Source organism: Esox lucius, chromosome 20 (assembly GCF_011004845.1).
Source record: "Esox lucius isolate fEsoLuc1 chromosome 20, fEsoLuc1.pri, whole genome shotgun sequence".
NCBI lineage: Eukaryota > Metazoa > Chordata > Actinopteri > Esociformes > Esocidae > Esox > Esox lucius.
Genome location: NC_047588.1, coordinates 29979639 through 29997812, shown reverse-complemented (window position 1 = coordinate 29997812; position 18174 = coordinate 29979639). Strand labels below are relative to the sequence as shown.

The 18174-nt window shown below is 41.2% G+C and overlaps 1 protein-coding gene across 2 annotated transcripts; it reads right to left on the bottom strand.

Moving 5' to 3' along the window:
- Window positions 1-52: 52 nt before the first annotated feature.
- On the bottom strand, window positions 53-17787 carry nbn (nibrin). 2 transcript variants are annotated; one of them, XM_010902489.5, is made up of 17 exons: window positions 17600-17786; window positions 16765-16886; window positions 13345-13472; window positions 13077-13236; window positions 12889-12992; window positions 11911-12028; window positions 9207-9397; window positions 8843-8943; window positions 6426-6564; window positions 4196-4407; window positions 3576-3750; window positions 2912-3446; window positions 2735-2824; window positions 2511-2654; window positions 2263-2376; window positions 1750-1799; window positions 53-472 (listed from the first exon to the last, which is right to left on the bottom strand). In XM_010902489.5, exons 1-17 carry the CDS (start codon window positions 17628-17630, stop codon window positions 442-444), a joined length of 2445 nt encoding a protein of 814 aa, XP_010900791.2. In that variant the 5' UTR covers window positions 17631-17786; the 3' UTR covers window positions 53-441. The 2 variants fall into 2 exon arrangements, with proteins under 2 accessions (XP_010900791.2, XP_010900790.2); XM_010902488.5 differs by having other exon boundaries at window positions 53-1799; window positions 17600-17787.
- Between the last annotated feature and the right edge of the window lie 387 nt (window positions 17788-18174).

Here is an 18174-nt window from a genome sequence, read left to right as displayed (position 1 = left end):
GCATGGTAGAGTCTGACTCTTCTCTAGTAATCAAATTTGTTCTAAATACATGTTTTATATATTGTCTTTTTTATTATGGACAAATAAAAATCTTTTTATCTTGAAACACAAAACACACATTTTGTTTACATTGCTTGCCATCAGTGACTAAACCAAATAATTAGTGTACAGATAAACGTACATTTCTGCCCAGATCCATCCGACAACAACTGTTTGAATATTACTTTTGCCATTGACTGTAATGTCATGACTGCTCTAGTCATTTTAAGTGCAATGATGAAGTGTCACCCAAACAAGGTCCATTGATGAACATCATTAATGGAACAAAGAAGGTAGTTCTACCAAGCAGTTCTAAAACCCAAAACATTCCCTGGATGTTGACATCACTTCCTGTGCCTTAAGGTCCGGTCGGTTTGCAGGGCTTTGTGTTGCAGCCTACTCTCATCTTCTCTTGGTGGGTTTGGGGTTGTACCTACACAAACACAGGCAGACACTGGTTAGGCTGGCTCACACACATACATTAACCATTCCTACTAGACCAATCCTTGATGTATTTCGGTCTAATATTCAAAATAATCCAAATTATTCTAGTGCTGTTGAACTTAGGTTGTTTTTGAATAGCTCAAACCAAAGATCCTCCCAATAAAGCAGGTCTGGGAGCTAGACTGACCCAAAAACATAAAAGCCTTGTTTTCTTAGTAGCCGGCACTGTCCTCTGGTCATGGATGACTGAATAAGCATCATGACTCAAAGATCAAACAACACAGGCTTGCTCCAGACACTCTTCATCTCCATTTTCTGCTTAGCCAGGGAAAAAGCAGCAGCCTTCACCAAGGCTTACCTCACCAGCGTTACCCAGGCAACCACTCACAGCAATGACGCAGGAACTGCTGGGCTCTGATAGGTCGGGGACAGAAACACAGTAAAACTGCCCCAAAGTACGAGCCACTCACATCAGGACATTTTAGCTCTTCATATATACGGTTTTCTTTATTTTTATCACAAAGTTATAAACACAATTCTTTCTCCCACAGAATTAGCTTTGAAACGACACTAGAACTCAGGAAATCCAGTTATAAACTGGCAGTAGATTATTTCTAAAACGCTGAAAAAACTAATTTTAGAAGCTTTGTGGCTAACATGACATTAGGATACCTTTAAAGTAGCCATATGATTTTCATCATGGTAATAAAAATTATAAATGGTAGCTTACAGTCTTTTCATAAGTGAGGCCTGCTAGTAAAGCAATTATTCTGTTTTCATGGAATGGTTTGTTTAAATTCTTTGCGTTTTGGAATTATGGATCAGGAAAATACTAGATGAACGTGGGGGTAGTCAGGACTGCTGAGTCCTGAGCAGCTGTGTGACCATCACCCGGGGGGGTGGGGGGTGTTGTCTATTAGTGACATCTTTGAACACACAGCAATGCCCCCTAGGAATGTGATGTTTGTGTAAGCCGGTTGCTCCAACCCTTTGGCTCCGCTGCAGACAGCAGATGTGGCGGCCAACTTCTAACTTGGGCACTGGAAGGGGCAACATCACCAACGTCACTCCGCATCCAGCGATTTCTTTCCTCATCATTTACTCAACCCCGTTCCCAGCCGGGCCCCAAGCCTTATCCAAACCCCCCGCTTGGTTTACACCGTCCGATAGACTCCGGTAGTCCATCTGAAATAGTTTAACCCCTGTCGGTTTCGTTTGATTGTTTTGGCGTTTGCGGTCCACCATGTTGATGCCTTGTTGCCGTACCTGAAAAGGTCATCCCCCACGGTCTCCTCCTTCTTGCTCTGACGGTCATCCTGAAAGAGACACAGACAGCTTTGACTCACAGACCCCCACTGGTCCATCTTTTCCCAAGACAGCCTTGGTTCCTCTATCCCTATGTTACTACATCATTTCATGGTATCATGTACTTCACATGGGAGTGTACAACAATGCAAAAATAACATGCTTCCTCAAAAATAAGAAAGAAATACTTGAATTAGCCCAGAATATCTGACAGGACAGTGATTCTATTTTGCTTGTTCCAAATGGTAGCAAAGGCAGCTCAGCCCGAGTCAGCTGTGGCTTAGAAAACAGAACTGTCTCGTTTCTGAAGCAGTGCCTTAATTGTTGGCGAATCACTGGAAAGCGTTTAGCCAGTAGCCAGTTAAATGATGTGCACTCAGCAGGGAACTCAGCATTCATGCACTGGATACCTAAAGGGCACAAAAAGTAGTGACAGTGAGTACTGCTGTAAACTGCTGCTGAAGGCCAGTGTACCTCTGCTGCGTCTCTCAGCCACTCCTCCAGCTCAGAGTTCTTGCCCCGGCTGTGAGCCAGCAGGTCTGATCCTCCGATGATTTTGGGCAAACCCAGGGCTCCGGGGACTGGGACCTGAAACACCACACATTCTTATGACTACATGTCCAATGTGTGTCAACTCCACACAGAAACAGAGAAACAAAGGTAACTGGTGTTTGACCCAGACCCTCTCGGGACCCTGGGTCATGGTGCATTCTCTGGTCTACCTTGCGGAAGCGTTTGAAGTCCTTCCTGTTGACATTCCCGTGTGCCTCTGTGGGGCCTGTTTTGGCTCTTGCTGGAGTTGCCACGGTGAGGGACTTGAATTCAACCACTAGCAGTCTACTGGGAAGTTTCTTGTCCTCTGAAACCTAAACCAAAACAACACAGAGGAGTATTACAGCCGTAACACCTCCCCACTAGCACTTCAGACAGACAGACAGACGCTTACTGTGGCCTCCTGTTTAAATGGTTTGGTGGGTTTGGTATCAAACGTCAGTTCTTCCAGACCTCCAGAGGCCACGCCGTTAACTGGTTCTGCCTTGAAGGACAGTTAAGGAAAATCACATGACAGAAACCCACTGAAACTCTTTCTGTACGATTATGTTTACAGTGATGTTCCTCTCACCTCAACGAAAGACACCTCTTCCTCCTTGAACTCAGCTACAGGCTTCGCTTTTGGTCGTTTATTGGCAGATGAGCCCTCCTCTGGATCCAAGCTTGGCCTATGATTGGCTGTGCTTGGTTCCAGTAAATCAACCCGCTGTTTCTTATTGGTTGAACTCGATTGTTGGCCTTGGCTATCTGACATGGGCTTGTCTGATTCATCCATATCCTCAGACATGATGGACTCAAGTTCGTTCATCTCAATCTCTAAAATATTTTCCCCTTTTGTGTTCTCTTCCATCTCCTTCCTTTTTCTGGACTGGACCCCCTTTGTCAGAGCAGGAGTTTGTCCCGAAAACACACCTGCTCCTGATCTCTGTTGGCTCTGGAAACTGCAAGCGGGAGTTTGCACAGTAGGACAGTTTGAGGGACTACGGTTCTGTGTGACGTTGTGGGTTTCTGTACACAATGGTTCTGTCATCTTTGTTTTGCCTTCTTCGGTCCTGGAGAGCTTGGCCCCTGATTGGACAGAAGTGGACTGCTCACCCTCCCTAGGTCTGAGAGAGGAAGAGAAGAGAGAGTGAAACACTGGGTGTTTATAATGTCACTATCAACTCAATAGTGAAAATAGGACTGCAAAGCCATTGTGAGGAAATATGTGGTTACATCCAGAAAGCTGCACTTGCCTTTTCTTGCTGACAGGCTGGAAGAAACTAGTGAGAGTAGACTGTTTCTGGGGGGAATCTGTCTGTGAGATCGGTTTGTAGGAAGAGCGTTTCTGTGGGGACTTTGTTTGTACCTCCCCATCGGTCCGCGGGGCAGCGACTAGGAATTTGGCGATCGCGTCACCTTTACCTCCACCTATTATCATAGAAATAGAAAAATGCAATATGGGAGAAATGACTTTTTAAAGTGTCCCATACTGTATATTAATTTTCTGAACTGAATGTACTGTATTGTAACCTGCACCCTCTGTGCCGAAGTCATTAGAAACTATTCTACCCGGGTGTTTAGTCATTAGAACCCACTCTACCTGGGTGTTGAGTAATAGAAACACACTCTGCCTGGGTGTTGAGTCATTAGAAACCATGCAACCTGGGTGATGAGCCATTACAAACCACTCTACCTGGGTGTTGAGTAATAGAAACCACTCTGCCTGGGTGTCGAGTAATAGAAACGACTCTGCCTGGGTGTCGAGTAATAGAAACCACTCTGCCTGGGTGTCGAGTAATAAAAACCACTCTGCCTGGGTGTTGAGTAATAGAAACCACTCTGCCTGGGTGTCGAGTAATGCAAACCACTCTACCTGCATGTTGTGTCTCTGCATTCTTTTTGCCAGTGCCACCATCACCAGCACTATCTACGGCACTGAATGATGTCATCATAGTCTCAGCCACTACGCAAGTCTCAGTCAGCTCTCTGGTTGAGCAGGGTTTGGGTCGGTCAAGATGAGAAGCGGTGCGGCTTTGGTCCCTTTCAGGGGTCTCTCCAACTGCACTCACCCCAGCCAAGTCCAGCCTGCCCAAGGGGAAAGACAGATCAGCCTGATGCACTCAAAACTACCTTTCATTTCCTTTAGGAGTACAAAATCCACTTGCCACTTAAATCTCACTGGATTGATGGCCTTAATTTAGACTATTTCCTACTCCTGCTTGTACCCTTGATTTAGGAGTTATACCTGGGTTTTACGTGAAAATCTAAAGCACTCCAGAAACAGGATTGGAGACTTAAATTGTGTATCTATAGGATTACTAGTTGTGACAGACTTGTTGAATTAGGCAGGAGAATGACAACAACAATAATGAATAACTACAGCCATTTAAACAGTGCAGATAAGCACAGCAAGGCCTAAATAGAACTTGTATTGGGTGTTTCACCCTTTTGCTCCACCCATTTATATTCATATGTTCATACACACAATATACACACACACACACGGCACAAAAATTTGTGAACAATAAATTGAATTTAAAAAAAAATGTAGTCAAAAGTCCATTCATTATTACGTTCCAGGAAAATACTCAATGTGCTATAATTCCATAAATATGGAGTATCTACTTTTTTCTTTAACTATGACATTTATATGACTTTTGATCAATCTATTACGATCAATCTACTATATTTATTTTATAAAGCTCTTTTTACACTTTAGCAGTTGTCACAAAGTGTTTTTACAGATACCCAGCCTGAAAAAAACCCAAAGAGCAAGCAACAACTCAAATTGTTGCACAGTGGCTAGTAAAAACTGGTTAGTAGGGTCAGAACCCAGGAAGAAACCTAGAGTGAAGCCAGACTCTTCTGGCTGTACTAGGTAAAGATTATAGGGGTACATAACCGTTTGGGTCACATCGTTTTTATAATTGATTTCCAACCTGTAGCAAATTCATGAATTAGAAGGACATTTCTATATAAAGTCCCACAATTCACAGTATGTTAGAGCAAAAACGAAGCCATGAAGTCCACGGACATGTATTTGGCATAATGGGGTATTGAGTTTAAATTGATGGAAAAATATGTAATCAACTACTTCTTTAAAACTACAAAATGTGGAAAGTGAAGGGGTCCGAATACTTACCAAAGGCACTGTACATAGGTTTGTACATGACACATTTGAAATAAAAATTAAAATCTGTTTAATAAGAGAAATAACCGATAAAATCTATTGAATTAAACAAATGAATGTTCCATTATTTTAATTCAGATCGTTTGCCGATGGAACTCATCAGTTATGATCTGAACTAATATGTATGTGTGTTACATTAGTCAGTTTTGGCAGTTCAAAATGTTTGAACTAGTTATCTATATCTTTAAAAACACTGAAAATAACAAGCTCATATACAGACGCATCTCAAAAAATGTGTATATTGTAGGAAGTTCATTCGAGTTAATTAGCTGATTAACACTCTTCTCAGGTCGACATTTCTATATTATACATTTTATATTCAAATATTTTGAGATGGATTGATTTGGATTTTTGATTGCCATGAGCTGGAAGCTGTAACCATTAAGATTGAAACAAAAAAGGCTTGAAATGTTTCTCTCTATGTGTAATGAATCTAGAATATGAGTGTCACTTACTGATTTGAATTACAGAATTTTAAAAAATTCCCATTATATATATATATTTTTTTAGATGCACCTGTAATCAAGTGGTTTTGATTGTTTGACACAGTTGATTTAATCAACAAGCCATTTTACAAGGATCTGATTTCTGAAGGTTCCACACAGATGGAAGAAACAGCTTACCTCTCATAGAACAAAATGCATTGCAGTCTGACTAGGCTAGAAAAACCTCCTAGACAAGTCCTGCTAAATTACAGTAATTATAGATCAATTACTATCAATGCAGTTGCACCGAGAAGAGGTGTAATAAAATACTATCATGAATAACAAGATGTTTAGTGAACCAGTAACTAGTAAATTGTAAATACAGTACATTGGACCATTTAAACATTTAAACCTGGGGGTCAACGCTTATCCATGAGTTCCATCCTTTAATCTCAGGTCACGTTTGTGTTATCAAGTACGTCTCTTACCCACTGATGCCCTGTGACGGCTCAGTGTTCATGGCGTAAGCTGTGATGTTCTGAGAAGATGTGGGCAGCATAGTCTCATTTACTGGTGGATTCTGGGATAGCGTGGCACTGGGGATAATGGGTGTCCTTCTCATGGATTCTAAAGGAAAGAAAAAAAAATAAACATTGATTCCACAAAATGAAACCAAATCAACATAAAATAAATAAAAGACCAAAAGTCTTGAAAAGTTCAGCAGCTAAATGCAGGAATTTAGTGCACTTTTCTTTTTGGGAATCATGGACGCAGCATCCTCCAGACTAAAGATGAAAGAGACCATCTGGCTTGTTATCAACACAATTCAAAAGCCAGAATCAGTGATAGTATGGAAGTGCATTAATGCACATAGCATGGGTGTCTTGCACATGTGTGAATGCACCACTAACGCTCAACAATATATACAGGTTTTGGAGCAACATATGCTGCTATCCAGACAACGTCAGACAAATAAAGCACAGGTAATATGGGTACTGATCTAACTTTGGATCTGATCAGTTTACAGACAGTTTTATGAAAGGGTCATATATCATGGACCCTCAAAGGATCCTGGGCTAGACGGAAAGGATCCTGGGCTAGAACTTGGCTAAAGGCAATACTGCTGAAACCTTGACACTAAAATGTGTCTCCGCTTATATTAGAACACTGGTGAAGCCACTACTTCCTGTTCGAAATGGGATAGTGGGTAGTGTATCCGGGTGTGGAGCCAAGGGTTGCGGGTTTTAAACCTAGGCCAGCCAAATGATACAATAAATATTTTTGGACAGAGAGTATTTACCTATTAACAGTTCATTAATCGGTATCAGCTAAATTCCCATCATGAATCACAAATTGACATAACAGAAGCATTAACCAATTGCTTTTTAATACAGCCCACCAGGGACACCAATGATATCTGTCACCATTTCACACGCTGGATTTTGTTCATGTAATGTACGTACATAAAAAGGGTCACGTCATACAATTATTCTCTTAAATATATTTTTGGGCATATATTCACTGTGATGGAATAACAGATTGGATAGATATAGCGGAGAGACAAGTTGAACAGGGGAATAGAACAGGGATAGAAGTGACACGCTCTTCAATTTCGGGTCTGTTACCACTAAACCACAGGATCTGCTGATGTTATTCAATTCCAAGAAGCCTCTAAAAGCAACTTACACCTTCTCCACTCCTGTCATTTTCCCCAAACACAACATGGAAAGCTGAACTTTGATTAATGGACATACAGTTGATTCCTGTGAATCCCAAGCAAGTCCAGTGGTGTCATTTGTTGTTAACAAAGCACTGAGTTGGCAGCTACGTGCTCATATGGGATTGAACGTTTGTTTGACTAAAAATGGTGGTGGGGGGTTGATTTGGAATCTTACATTGGTTTCACAATCCCAAAGACATTCCAGCAAGACCCTGACAGGAACACTAGCTGGTGATTTGAATGATCATTATGATGAATAATGATAGTTTTTTATAAAATGTTGACAGACTCCATTGCCAGGAATACTGAAAATTAATATGTTGGGAGGTATAGAAAGTCACCACCCCCTTTCAAAAGGTTCACCTTTCGTGGCCTGAAATAAAAATACTTAAGATCAGACTTTCTCCAGCTAACACACAGTAACCCACAATATCCAAGTGGTTATTACTATTTTTTATTGTTTTTAAATACCCCATCTAGATAAGTGATGAGACTCCACATTAAGAATCCCATACCAACAGTCAAGCATTGTGTTGTCAGTGTCATAGTTTGGGGATGCTTTCCTGCATCAGAACCTGGATAACTTGCTATCATTGATCGAATCGTGAATTCTGCTTTGAGTCAGACAATTCTATAGAACTGTCAGGACAAAAGTCTGTGAGCTGAAGTGCAGCTCGGTCATGCAGTGAAACAATGATCCAAAACACACAAGCAAGTCTACATCACAATGTTTGAAGAATTTTTAGAAAGTTTTAGCAAGACTTAGTCAACTTGGAGACCTAAACCTCAATGGTATTTGGGGGGCTGGATGTGAAATGCGCAGTTCATGCTCAAAAACCCACAAATGTCACAGAGTTAATGCAATTCTGCATGGAGTGGGCTGAAGTTGATCCAAGGCACTGTGAAAGACTGAATGTGGCACAACGAGCTTACTTTTGCAAAATGAGTTGTTTGTTCACTTCTCCATCAAATATTAGGTTTTCAGATCAGATAACATTCAGGACCAAAAATATGCATGAATAAAAAAATCAGAGGGATCGAAAACATATTTGAATGTCACTGTAAAGGTCTTGTTTACTGCTTGTTTTGACGGCACTACCCTCTATGAGGAAAGACTGCTTCCATACCACCCTCATCACCGCTTGTTTGAATTTGGTTGAAAACAACTATGAAAGCCCCACCCACCTGAGTCAACCAGCACATTGGAGGGATTGCAGAACTTGTTACAGCTGACATAAATGGCAGCCAATCCGATCTCAGACTCTGCGATGAATCGAAGACCTTTACTGTTTCAGGTGGGAGAGGACGAGACAAAAAGTGAGAAGCGAATAAAAACCAATTATTTAGTCCTGGCCTGGCTCATTTCAGAGCTGCAGCAAGAACACGTAAAACAACCACAGTGAATTCACCCAGGAACCCTCTTATGTTGAAATTAGTTATCATTCAAACTAAAATACTTCTTGTTGCTTTCAAAAGTCTTGAATACACAAACTGCATGTACCATATGTACTGTATTCCTGTGTGTGTGTGTGTGTGTGCTTGTAAATACCCCTGTAAAATCCTGCCCACAGAGTCTGCCCAGTTCTTAGTTGAGGAAGGCAACGCAGCTTGGGGGTTGCCTGCTGCCAATTCAATCACACAGCTTGCCGGTGACTCCAGCAGTGACAACGGCAGAGACCCCTCCTCAAGGAGCTGGCACCTCCCACCTCCACAACTCAGTGCTAAACTCAGCCGCTTTTGCTGTAGGGGAGAAAAAGTGGTTTGTATAAATGTGCGATAGAAAGGCAGAAACAGCGGCACTATACAGTGCACTCACGGTGTTCCATACAGATTTACCCCAACTGCCACGTTCAAACAAGGCTTCAACAACAACCAATTTAACTAGAGCTAATGTCCTAGCATTAAAATACAGGGCTTTAACTGGGGAACCTTTCAATAATTATTTGACAGGGAAATTTAGCCTTTTTTTTGTTGAAGAATCTGAAAAACTGGCACCTCAGACACTGTACGGTATACCTTGAGATGAGACAATATGCCGGACAGAGCTTGTCATGTAACTGTGTTCTGTAGCCGACAGTGCTTTTCCGCTCGTGATTTAGGACCTCTTTTATGAATTAAGACACATTTAACCACAAAACTTACAAGAAACCTTATTCTCATATTATACAAATCATTTTGTGATCAGTGCACCTAACAGCAAAAGCTGTGCCTACAGAGTACAAACGTATGTAGTAGCCTTCACGGCAGTTTGACAGCATGACAACAAGCATTAGTTATGAAATACTATGGGAATAAAGCTTTATGCGCCGCATGGAAACTCCTTTTCAAAGTCGAGATGGTTTTATATATATTTGACAATCTTGAAATAGTTAAGATTCTTTTTATAGTATGTAATTTATATTTAATAGTTTTTATAATAAGTATGTATGTAATTTATAAAAAAAAAATTTAAGGTTTTTGAACGCAACGTCTCCCACTTCCGACATCGCACCGTACAGCCTTTCCTTCCTCTCTGCCGTTTTTTCAAAGAAACTGGTGCACCTCCGTTACTTGTAGGGTGACAGTTAACTTGGTGGAATATATTTTTTACTGACATACACAATGTGAGTGCACCGCGCTGAATTAGTGTGTAGACATTTCTGTAAAATAAATTATTATACAGTGACAGAAAACAGAAAAATTTAAAAAATAAACACTGGCTAACAAAGTATCCAAACCCCACGCGTTAATATTTAATAGAACCACCTTTCACTGCAATAACAGCTTTAAGTCTTTGGGGGTAAATATGCAACAGCTTTGCTTCTTGGCAGATTAAATCCAAGTAATGAACAGAATGTGCAACAGATTCTCTGTGGGATTGAGATTTGAACTTTGGTCTCAATCCCATTGAGACCAGTTGCTGAAAGGTGAATTTCCTCCCAAGCTTAATTTTTCAGCAGACTGAAGGAGGCTCTCTTGCAGTATTTATTTTATTTTTCTCCATCCATACATCCATCACTTTTAACGAAATACCCAGTTCTTGCTTATTACAGACAGTCCCACAGCATGATGCTGCCACTACCTTACTTCACTGTAGGGATGGTCTTGAAGCATGGGTAGTGTTAGGTTTGTGCCACACATAGTGCTTTGAGTTTGGGTCAAAAAGGCCCATCTTAGTCTCATCTCACCATAAAGGGTCACACTCATTCTTTCTTGTATTGGAGAGTCACAAAAAAGAAGCTTTTACTCAAAAGGTTCATTTCCGAAAGCCCATCTGGAGTAAGCACTTTTTGAGTAAGGGCTTCTTTCTTGTCACTCTCCAATACAGATCAATGTTATGAAGAGCTTTTGATATGATTGACTGGCGCATCACTATTCCACTCCAAGCCACTGAACTCCGCATCTCCTTCAAAGTGATTGTTGGCCTCTCGTCAGCTTATTTCAAAGGTCTTCTTTTTTGAGTTTCGGGGTAGAGTGATGCAGCTTCTACTACCTGATTATTGATGCTCACTAGGATATCCAAATACTTGGATATTGTTTTGTACACTTTTCTAAATCTATGAATTTGAATTACTTTACCTTCAACTTCAATAGTACGCTCTTTGGACTTTATTTTTCTTCAGATTAATTGCTGGACAAATGACCCAAGAAACAGTGATATTTTTACCCAGAAAATGTAACAACTGTAATGCTTCCCAGGTTAGGTATGTGTACTGGTTAGGGCAATTTCTTTCACCTATGTAAAATTGGAGCTTCCACAGCAGGGATTGAATACTTATGCAATCAACATATTTCAGTTTAATATTCAACATAAAACAAATGTCAAATTACAATAGATTTTGAAAACTGCACAGAATTCAATTTCAACGTACCATTTGTAATGAGGTAATATAACAGATTTAGTCATGAATTTGAATACTTTTGCAAGGCACTGTATAACTGAGTGATCGCACATAAGAACCTTACATAAATGTCCTGTCATTGCCTGGTCTCCAAGATGATGAGAAAAGCACTCCAAGTTTAATGTGGATCAGAATAATCAGGCCATAAAGACTAATGGAAGCACTAAATTTATTTATTCAGACTCTCACATTAAGGAGCTATGTGAGGTGAGGGCTGTTCTGTAACACTGGATTCGTTCATGGCTGACGACAGAGAGGTCCGGGATGGTGTAAAATCCTGAGGTAGTCATACTGTGTATGTTTTTTGTGCATTTTAGGTGGTTCACCAGACTGAAAAAGCATGATGTCAATGGATGCGAGGTAGACAAGTACCTGTTTGGCACTGAGAAACAGGAAGGTCTTGCCGGAGAAGAGTTGTTTACGCTCGGGCTTCTCGGTCAGATCCACTTCATCCTTATTTAGACTGGGCTCATCAATCTCTGGCAAGAAACTAATAACGAACCAAAACCATAGTCAAATAAGGTCTATCCATTTAGGCATGGGCTTGGATTGTTGGATTTAAAAGAAATATACAGGTGTGTGAGGTGTGTATTATATAATAGGTTTCAAATAATGAGATACTAATTACTAATTATTGTTTTCCTGCTTCCGGTCTATTCCCAAGCAAATAGTTAAAGAAATGTTTTCATATTCCATCAAGTCTTGATATGTTTATGAAAGACAGGGAGGAAGAACACCATAAGCTCCGATCAGGGAAGTGGACGGAGAATAAGACAATGAATATCAGCGATTATTCACAGGTTTATGGAGGAGCTGAGCATCAGCTTGTCTGACTGTGTGTGCGTCTGTCTGTGTGTGTGTCTGACTGTGTGTTTGTGTGCGTCTGACTGTGTGTGTGTGTGTGTGTCTGACTGTGTGTTTGTGTGCGTCTGACTGTGTGTGTGTGTGTGTGTCTGACTGTGTGCGTCTGTCTGTATGTTTGTGTGTGTGTGTGTGTCTGACTGTGTGTGTGTCAGACTGTGTGCGTCTGACTGTGTGTGTGTGTGTCTGACTGTGTGTGTGTGTGTCAGACTGTGTGCGTCTGACTGTGTGTGTGTGTGTGTGTCTGACTGTGTGTGTGTGTGTCTGACTGTGTGCGTCTGTCTGTGTGTGTGTGTGTGTGTGTCTGACTGTGTGTTTGTGTGTGTCTGACTGTGTGTGTGTGTGTGTCTGACTGTGTGTGTGTGTGTGTGTGTGTCTGACTGTGTGCGTCTGTGTGTGTGTGTGTCTGACTGTGTGCGTCTGTGTGTGTGTGTGTGTGTGTCTGACTGTGTGTGTGTGCGTCTGTGTGTGTGTGTGTGTTTGCAGTACCTTTCAGCTTTAGGAAGGGGTTGATTCTGCTGCAGTGCTCTACTGAGTTCTGTAAAGAACTCCTGTTTGACTATGGGTCGACAACACAGTAATGCACAGATAGTCTGCATGGAAAGAGAGCACATACTGTGGGTAAATAATAATTAACATTAACGTGTGTGTGTGTGTGTGTCCTGTCCTGTGCTGACCTTGATGGTAACTTTAACAGTGGGCATGACCAGGTGAGTGCAGTCCCGTGTCCATGTGGTGACCAGCTGGCCACCCAGAAGCTTCAGGGCTTTAGACAGAGAGACTTTTCCTTCATTATCCACACAGGATGAACACACCACCATGGCAACACTCTGAACACTGCAGACAGGGGGAGAGATGTTTCATTCTCAAAAGATAGATTTTTTTAAATTCTCGTACGCATCAAAAAATTCCTGCTGTTATTATTGTTTGAATTCGGATGAGCACCTGAACTTGCTGTGGAACACCCCAAATGTCACTCTGTCTCCTGTACTCAGAGTGTGAGGGGTGTCCCCTGACAGACGCTGCTCGTTAACAAACGTCCCATACTTTGAGCTGTCTTTCAGGGTCAGGGCCTAGAAGAGAACACAAACACATAGCCCTCAACAAACAACAAAATAAAAGCAATGGATGTTGGCCTCACTCAACACGAAGGGCCACGCCCACTCCAACTCCTCAGCAGCCAAGTGTCATCCTCAACTACGCTAGGTACACTAGCAAATAATTCATTTTCCTAATGCTGCTGTGTGCAAAACAAAGTAGGCTAAATGATTACAAATACTTTCCTGATAATTAATCATTAATCCTGGTCAAATGCGCGTACCTTACTATTCACACTAATAAATCACACACACTTCTAGGGAATTTCAACATGGCTCCTATAGTCTAGCTAAGGTTGATACAATATCACAGATGGATCTACAAACTGAGTTATAAAAGAATACTGTTGACTACATGCTATGATAATTATTGTCAGTATGTTTGCGACGAAGGCTGAAAAGAGGTGTACAGTAATTTGAGAAAGTATTTGTCTTCTTTCTGATCTTTTCGATTTTTGTAGATTTGTCACTGACTACATTCAAATCATCAACCAAAAGCTTATATCAAATGAAGGGAACCAAATTATCAATTTTCAAGGTGATGACTTCTTAACACAATACCGCAATTAATGCAAGTCCACTTTCTGTGAGTTAATTATCCTGACAAATTCTCAGGGGCCTCGGTTTGGTATAAACATTGGTAGGAATTTTTTTTATATAGTAGGGACATACTACACAGAAACATTACACTGCATTTGCATGTTTTATTTGTGTTTTGCTATATTTGTAAAACATTTCTTCATTTTCTAGAATCATTATCTACTGTGTGTAGTGCTAGCTGGTTGAATAGCTATGGAAAGCTAAAAAAAAATCTGCTACTTACGTGTGGTCTTTTTCTATAAAACCTCCTTATGTGGAGGAGGAGCAACGGGGATGCTGAGTGTTAAACCTTTTTTGGTTGCGGAACATTTGAAAACAATGGAAAACTTAATTTGACTTATTTATTGGTGATTGTAGTTAATTGGAATATCAAAACCAGATGATGAGGTTCCCTGAATTTCACAGTGCCTTGCAGTTAACTGCCTAATTGTGAGACCAGGACATGAATCCTGATCGCAGATTAGCCAAGGGGTCCCATGGAGGGAGGGGGGAGGTTAATTGCAAGCACCATACGGGTTTTGGGAATTATTAGCTGATTACGGTCATCATGCTCTGGCAACTACTGTTGGCAGCTGGGCACTTTTGAGCTCATTCAAGGTAGAAGGCCAAACAGTAACTTCTTTCCGGCTCATTACGAGTTCTGTCACATAGAGGAGAATGTCATCCGCATACAGGGAGATTATTTACTGTTACATGGGACCTCATGGTTTGAGCCTGATGCTAGATGGCCAGAGCAAAAAGAAGTGGGAAAGTAAGCCACCTTGTCTCATCCCTTTATGTAGGTCAAAGCGGGGTGAGATAGACTGGAGATTATTGTAGTGCAGGGAATCATGGAAGAGTCCATTTCATGAATCCCAAATTCAAATTTCTGAAGAAACACACACAGGTAGGGTCATTCCACATGATCAGACGTGTGAGTGTTTTGGCAAGAGCTTTGGCGAGAATCTTCAGGTCCACATTGAGCAGCAATGTTTGTAGGCCCACCCACTTCCAAGTAACTCAGTTTTGAGAAATTAGTTGCAAGATATAATAAATGTAATTATCTTCTCAAGAAGATTTGGGCAGATTGGCTAATAGGAGAAGCTGCAGTAGTGGCAAGCCATTTCAAACCAATAATACACATGCGCTGGCCCCATAGTGTGCTTTTTATGTAACACACATATTATTAGGAGAAAACCACCACTGTTTTGTAATGAGGTGAGACACGGGCAGGTTAGATGGTGATCAATGTAAGAGCACCATCTATTGCAAGACAGATGTATGACAGCAGTTGATTTAGTTGGGACAATGACGAGTCAGCCTACAGCGAGGAGGTCAAGTGCCTGGCTATACATGGGGCACTGACAACAACCTGGCCCTCAATGCAGAGAAAACCAAAGAGCTTATTGTGGATTACAGGAAGTCTAAAGGCTGCAGTCATGCCCTAGTTCTCATCGACGGCACTGAGGTGGAGCGTGCGTCCAGCTTCAAATTCCTGGGTTTCCACATCTCCAAGGACCTCTCCTGGACCCTCAACACCTCAGCCCTGGTCAAAAAGGCACAGCTGCGCCTGTACTTCTTGTGGAGGCTGAAGAAGGCCCGTCTGTCTTCCAAGATCCTTGTGAACTTTTACAGCAGCACAATCGAGAGCATTCTGACTAACTGCACTACATTGTGGTTTGGTGGTTGCTCTGTAGCCGACCGGAAGGCCCTGCAACGGCTGGTGAAAACTGCTCAGCACATCACAGGTACCCAGCTCCCAGCCATCGTAGGCCTATAGTGCAAGCAGTGTCTGCACAGGGCACGCGGCATCATCAGAGACACTTCACACCCATGCCACAAACTGTTAGCCCTCCTCCCATCAGGCAGGAGGTACAGGTCTCTCAGTTCTCGCACCAGCAGGCTCAGGAACAGTTTCTTTCCATCTACTGTAACCCTGTTGAACTCTGTGACACATCACTAACCATACCCACCCTTTGTACTACTGGACACTGTCACTGCCTTACTAAGTCTGACAAGGAAGTTTTCAGTTGTCTAGAGGTACGTGTCATTGCTGGTATTCCTGTATTTCATTTGCACCTGCTGACTTGCAGCCTAAAATTGCCTTAATTGCACATTTAGAACTGCCACTGTACTTACATTTCCAATCGTTACATACACATCTACCTTGGGAATCTCATTGCTGCTATCACTGCATTTCAGTTTCACATGCTTCCCTACTCCTTTAATTTGCCTCAAATGCAAATTCAGAATGCCATTGAGAATTGCCATTTGTACCCGCACAACTATTATCCCACTTGCAACATACGCTATATTTAAAACATGAACATTTTCTGCCCTCCTCTATTTGCTTCCATTGCACATTTAGAATTGCCATATGTAATGCATCTGCATTAACTACAGATCTATACAAACAACTTGTACATACATATACTTAATACTTGTAAATTTTCTGCCCTCCTCAATTTGCACTTTTAAACACAAACTGCATTTCGTTGTACTGAACTTGTACTTAATCAATTTAAATAACGTTTAATCTAATCTTCTTTGATTAATACATGCTTAAATCTTTTTGAATAAGGTTTTTACGAGTTATAGGGTACTATAGTTTAGTAGGGTGTGTTTGTGTGTGTGTGTACAAAGAGTGATCAGCACAGCATTCACAGTGAAGTACCCCAGTCTCTCTTACCTGGTCTGTAGCAGTGAAATGTGCATGCACTCGACTGATGGATTGGTCATTGGGCAGGAGAACCTGGCAGTTTTTACGCCCCACCACATACTCCTTACCTGGCAGGAGGTAGTGTGTCACACCTGGGAGAGGACATGATGTTATAAGATGCAACAGTGAGAATGTCAATATTATTCTTACATGTTTTACATTTTTCATATCCAAATTGTGATTATGGCCCTGCTTCATTGCATTTGATTTGGAGATATGTTCCAAACCACATCTGATGCTTTTCTGGTTCTTATCACACTGCTCGCTCAACCTGGAGGTCTTTACCGAATGGAATGGACCCTCTCCCTTGATTGAGCGAACAGATGACACAGATGCCACAAGGAGTCACTAAGGTAACACCAAATTCTATTTCTAAACCCCAAAACACAGGGGATGCAGGCCACGAGACCCCTGGGCTAATCAAAGAGCAGGATGGAAACTCTGGCCTTATAATGGAAATGTTACTGTATTCTTAATAACTTCACGACTGAGCCGCCATTATCATCATACGGTAAATTGTTATTACTAGGCCATTGCTTTGCAACAACCATAATGTTGCTAGCTAGCTAGTTGTTATAATTGCTTATTAATTCTGATTCGAATATAATTTCTCTATACTATTCCAAAAATATTAACAGAGAAATATAGCTTGCAAGGTAGCTACAATAACTAATGAGCTGTCAAACAGCATCAAGGTTTCTACTATACATATATAGCTAGCTTCCTTGGTTTAGCAGATGAGTAGTTCATCCACTATGGCAAAACTAGCTAACGATAGCTAGGTTGATCTGCGCAAATCAATTACCTCCGGATTCTAAGGGATTCAATATCCACATGTTTTGACGGTACACGCTAAGGAAACACCGACCATTTGTTCTTATTCCTTTCAATAACTACCAAGTTAAGCACATAATTTTCAAAACATAAACAAATATTTCACTGAATTCGCCACGTGATTCCGAGAACTATGTAAAGTAAGCCACAATAAGGATTAGCCACATGCGTGGAATCTGAGTTTCAGAATAAAAGTTCCTAATTGAAAATATTGTAAAATCAGTCCAAGCTATGAATCCCATACCAGCCCCTCTGTCCTGCGCACATGCCCTCCACGTGGACGTGTTGCTGATGGAACTTTGAAGACGAGGGCAGCAATTCGTGGTCAATTTTTTAAATAAATAATAATAAAAATCTCTCTTATCGTAGAAATAAACCCCAGTGACGATTCAAAATGTAATTTCGTTTGTTTGTGTGAAGTCTCAAAATCAGAAATTAGCAAATTCATATTTTGAAAATAATAGTGCCCTTCAAACTTTGCTTTCATCAAAGAATTATCCATTTGCAGCAATTACAGCCTTGCAGACCTTTGGCATTCTAATAGTC